The sequence below is a fragment of the Sinocyclocheilus rhinocerous genome, unplaced genomic scaffold (genome assembly GCF_001515625.1).
Source record: "Sinocyclocheilus rhinocerous isolate Xijiao unplaced genomic scaffold, SAMN03320098_v1.1 scaffold5295, whole genome shotgun sequence".
NCBI lineage: Eukaryota > Metazoa > Chordata > Actinopteri > Cypriniformes > Cyprinidae > Sinocyclocheilus > Sinocyclocheilus rhinocerous.
The window spans coordinates 44,405-49,600 of record NW_015660953.1 but is presented as its reverse complement, the minus strand read 5'-3'; the positions used below and the strand labels follow the sequence as shown (position 1 = coordinate 49,600).

Sequence of the window (5,196 nt, the reverse complement as noted above, 5' to 3'; positions counted from 1 at the left end):
TGTGTGTGAGTGTGTGTGTGAGAGTGTGTGTGTATGTGTGTGCGTCTGTGTGTGCGTGCGCGCGTGTGTGAGTGTGTATGCGTGTGTATGTGCATGCGTGTGTGTGTGTGTGTGTGCATGCGTGTGTGTCTGTGTGTGTGAGTGTGTGTGTATGTGTGTGTGCGTCTGTGTGTGCATGCGCGCGTGTGTGAGTGTGTATGCGTGTGTATGTGCATGCGTGTGTGTGTGTGTGTGTGCATGCGTGTGTGTCTGTGTGTGTGAGTGTGTGTGTATGTGTGTGTGCGTCTGTGTGTGCATGCGCGCGTGTGTGAGTGTGTATGCGTGTGTATGTGCATGCGTGTGTGTTTGTGTGAGTGTGTGTGCATGCGTCTGTGTGTGCATGCGTGCGTGTATGTGTGTGTGTGTGTGTGTGGAAACTATAAAAACAGGAAGAGAAGACAGAACAGAAGAAGCGCTGTGTGGCGAGCGCTCATCCCTTTCATTTGGTTCAGCCGCTTCATTCCTCAGTCCTGCCTTTCATTAAATATACACAGTTCAGTTTCAAATCATAATAATCATAGTCCATGACCAAGACAGTCTTTCACATCCGACTGAAGGTAGTGTTTCCCTGACAGAGATCTTCACAGGGATCTTGTGATGCTCTGCATTCACGCATCTCCAAAACAATTCACTTGTCAAGAGCACAGAAAAACGTCCAAAACGAATCGAATGTCAGGTTTATAACGGCGTTTCTGCTCTGGATGTTGAGTGGACAGTTCAGTTTCAGTGTTCCGGCTCCAATGCATGAAATGCCAGAACAAGCTTTCACTCATGGTTTCTAAAAAACATGCTCTTCAAAACTTTAGGACAAGACACGTCTCAAGGCCAGCGGAGATGCTTGTTGAACTCATCGGACACATGACAGAAGAGAAAGAGGATAAGACTTCCGGGTGACGTCACATGACCATTAACTGACTTCATAAGACGCTCTGTTCAGAGCACATTGGGAACAGTATCAGGACATGTTTCAAGCTCTCAGCAATCCTCCACATTACTGGAACTACTCTGCTTAGTAAAAACAAGTACTAATAAAAAAACAAGCTAGAAATAAATACAAGCCATAAATAAAAATAAAAAAACAACATGACATAACAAAGCCATTTTGTGTTTCACTATTGTCAGAACACTATTTGTGACAGCAGGATGTCAGCGCTCCTCTCAGCGGAGTCAGATTGTGTTAAACTCTAGAGAAAGACATTTACACAGACTAGCAATAATACTGGAGATACTCGAGCCGTTCCTCACGCAGCAGGCTCAGTTAGTGTGTTTGCCGGTTTGTCAGTCCTCCAGCGGGCTCGGGCCGTTCGTGTGGCCTGGCCTCAGCGGATCGCGTCGAGAAACTCCATCAGCAGCTCAGACTCCTGCTTTACCAGCTGAGCAGGGAGGTGCGGCCCAGCGTCATGAAGTACACCTGACTCGAGCCTCCAGAACGCACAGACGCAAAGAAGACCTGCGGGAAACAAGCCAACACAGACCTGTTAAAACCACAGCTAACTACTCACAGATCACTCACAAGAAATAAATGTAATAGATATTTATATTTACATATAAATCATATATAAAAATATGAATATATATATACACACACACATAAATATTTCTTAAATATATACATGTGTGTGTGTTTATATACAGTATACATATAAATATACACAGTCACATATATTATGTAAACACAAACTTTGATTCGGATTTGACAGCACTATAACAAAGCATTTTTGACCAAAACCATTCATTGCTGCAAAGAGTTTCCCATCAGACTCTTATTACTGTTAAACATGGAAATAATACATCATCATCATTCTTAAAGCAAAAATAATCTCATTTAAATTTCAAAAATATTCTTCATTTTCTTCATGCACTGCTTTAGGACAGGTTTTTGTGGGATCACAGGCATGGCCCATGAGCTGATTTCACAGCAAAAACACTAAAAAAGGATCCAAAAACGCACCTTGTCATTCCTCTCACACAGAAACTTGAGCCGTTGTGCTCGTTTGTGCATGAAAACTCCATCCAGGTGGCCTGTTTCCACCGAGCGGATCTCTATGGCCTTCTCTCCCCAGCCCATGATCTGGTTAGAGCGGATATAAGCTGCAAGATACACAACACAAAACACCGGTGAGAAATAACAATGTGCTCACAGATACACACTGGCAGCTAGGCTAGGCTAAACTCCATCTCTCTCAGTCTTGCTGCTGACGGGGACGATTGACTGATTGAGTGCATTAATGCTATTCATTACATTACATTTACATTTAGTCATTTAGCAGACGCTTTTATCCAAAGCGACTTACAAATGAGGACAATAGAAGCAATCAAAATCAACAAAAGAGCAATGATATACAAGTGCTATAACTAGGGTGACCATACGTGCCATTTTCCCCGGACGCGTCCTGGCCAGGATTTCTATATTGCCTAAAATATCTAGGTTGTGTGTGAGTGTGTGTGTGAGAGTGTGTGTGTATGTGTGTGCGTCTGTGTGTGCGTGCGCGCGTGTGTGAGTGTGTATGCGTGTGTATGTGCATGCGTGTGTGTGTGTGTGTGTGCATGCGTGTGTGTCTGTGTGTGTGAGTGTGTGTGTATGTGTGTGTGCGTCTGTGTGTGCATCCGCGCGTGTGTGAGTGTGTATGCGTGTGTATGTGCATGTGTGTGTGTGTGTGCATGCGTGTGTGTCTGTGTGTGTGAGTGTGTGTGTATGTGTGTGTGCGTCTGTGTGTGCATGCGCGCGTGTGTGAGTGTGTATGCGTGTGTATGTGCATGCGTGTGTGTTTGTGTGAGTGTGTGTGCATGCGTCTGTGTGTGCATGCGTGCGTGTATGTGTGTGTGTGTGTGTGTGGAAACTATAAAAACAGGAAGAGAAGACAGAACAGAAGAAGCGCTGTGTGGCGAGCGCTCATCCCTTTCATTTGGTTCAGCCGCTTCATTCCTCAGTCCTGCCTTTCATTAAATATACACAGTTCAGTTTCAAATCATAATAATCATAGTCCATGACCAAGACAGTCTTTCACATCCGACTGAAGGTAGTGTTTCCCTGACAGAGATCTTCACAGGGATCTTGTGATGCTCTGCATTCACGCATCTCCAAAACAATTCACTTGTCAAGAGCACAGAAAAACGTCCAAAACGAATCGAATGTCAGGTTTATAACGGCGTTTCTGCTCTGGATGTTGAGTGGACAGTTCAGTTTCAGTGTTCCGGCTCCAATGCATGAAATGCCAGAACAAGCTTTCACTCATGGTTTCTAAAAAACATGCTCTTCAAAACTTTAGGACAAGACACGTCTCAAGGCCAGCGGAGATGCTTGTTGAACTCATCGGACACATGACAGAAGAGAAAGAGGATAAGACTTCCGGGTGACGTCACATGACCATTAACTGACTTCATAAGACGCTCTGTTCAGAGCACATTGGGAACAGTATCAGGACATGTTTCAAGCTCTCAGCAATCCTCCACATTACTGGAACTACTCTGCTTAGTAAAAACAAGTACTAATAAAAAAACAAGCTAGAAATAAATACAAGCCATAAATAAAAATAAAAAAACAACATGACATAACAAAGCCATTTTGTGTTTCACTATTGTCAGAACACTATTTGTGACAGCAGGATGTCAGCGCTCCTCTCAGCGGAGTCAGATTGTGTTAAACTCTAGAGAAAGACATTTACACAGACTAGCAATAATACTGGAGATACTCGAGCCGTTCCTCACGCAGCAGGCTCAGTTAGTGTGTTTGCCGGTTTGTCAGTCCTCCAGCGGGCTCGGGCCGTTCGTGTGGCCTGGCCTCAGCGGATCGCGTCGAGAAACTCCATCAGCAGCTCAGACTCCTGCTTTACCAGCTGAGCAGGGAGGTGCGGCCCAGCGTCATGAAGTACACCTGACTCGAGCCTCCAGAACGCACAGACGCAAAGAAGACCTGCGGGAAACAAGCCAACACAGACCTGTTAAAACCACAGCTAACTACTCACAGATCACTCACAAGAAATAAATGTAATAGATATTTATATTTACATATAAATCATATATAAAAATATGAATATATATATACACACACACATAAATATTTCTTAAATATATACATGTGTGTGTGTTTATATACAGTATACATATAAATATACACAGTCACATATATTATGTAAACACAAACTTTGATTCGGATTTGACAGCACTATAACAAAGCATTTTTGACCAAAACCATTCATTGCTGCAAAGAGTTTCCCATCAGACTCTTATTACTGTTAAACATGGAAATAATACATCATCATCATTCTTAAAGCAAAAATAATCTCATTTAAATTTCAAAAATATTCTTCATTTTCTTCATGCACTGCTTTAGGACAGGTTTTTGTGGGATCACAGGCATGGCCCATGAGCTGATTTCACAGCAAAAACACTAAAAAAGGATCCAAAAACGCACCTTGTCATTCCTCTCACACAGAAACTTGAGCCGTTGTGCTCGTTTGTGCATGAAAACTCCATCCAGGTGGCCTGTTTCCACCGAGCGGATCTCTATGGCCTTCTCTCCCCAGCCCATGATCTGGTTAGAGCGGATATAAGCTGCAAGATACACAACACAAAACACCGGTGAGAAATAACAATGTGCTCACAGATACACACTGGCAGCTAGGCTAGGCTAAACTCCATCTCTCTCAGTCTTGCTGCTGACGGGGACGATTGACTGATTGAGTGCATTAATGCTATTCATTACATTACATTTACATTTAGTCATTTAGCAGACGCTTTTATCCAAAGCGACTTACAAATGAGGACAATAGAAGCAATCAAAATCAACAAAAGAGCAATGATATACAAGTGCTATAACTAGGGTGACCATACGTGCCATTTTCCCCGGACGCGTCCTGGCCAGGATTTCTATATTGCCTAAAATATCTAGGTTTTGGCTTTGTTTGCGTGTGCAGACCGATCGGTGTATGGCATCAAAGTACCATACAGACGGTTCCTTATGCTTTCCAAATGCTCTCGAGGTACTTTGATGTCAAACACTGATCGGTCTGAGCCGCACTGCTAAGTCGAACACTGTTAAGTCGAACACACCTAATATGTACGCGTAATTGCATCGCTTTGACCGTAGATCCCACCTTCTCACACACACCATGATTGGTCCATTATGTACAATGCCTGCATGTTATTGGTCAAACT

General features: G+C 43.3%; 1 protein-coding gene and 1 long non-coding RNA gene across 3 annotated transcripts in view; both read right to left on the bottom strand.

The window, feature by feature from the left end:
- Nucleotides 1-1,029: 1,029 nt before the first annotated feature.
- On the bottom strand, nucleotides 1,030-2,274 carry LOC107726158 (uncharacterized). Its single transcript, XR_001638238.1, has 2 exons — nucleotides 1,991-2,274; nucleotides 1,030-1,489 (listed from the first exon to the last, which is right to left on the bottom strand). It is a non-coding gene; the product is annotated as an uncharacterized LOC107726158 (long non-coding RNA).
- Nucleotides 2,275-3,492: 1,218 nt separating this feature from the next.
- Nucleotides 3,493-5,196, bottom strand: part of LOC107726154 (mitogen-activated protein kinase kinase kinase kinase 4-like) — a 45,321-nt gene continuing 43,617 nt past the window's right edge. For both annotated transcript variants that reach the window (XM_016535664.1, XM_016535665.1), the window contains 2 exons: nucleotides 4,454-4,593; nucleotides 3,493-3,952 (listed from right to left, as the gene is read on the bottom strand). In XM_016535664.1, coding sequence (XP_016391150.1) covers nucleotides 3,869-3,952; nucleotides 4,454-4,593 — 224 coding nt within the window. In that variant the 3' untranslated portion in view covers nucleotides 3,493-3,868. The remainder of the gene's footprint in view (nucleotides 3,953-4,453; nucleotides 4,594-5,196) is intronic.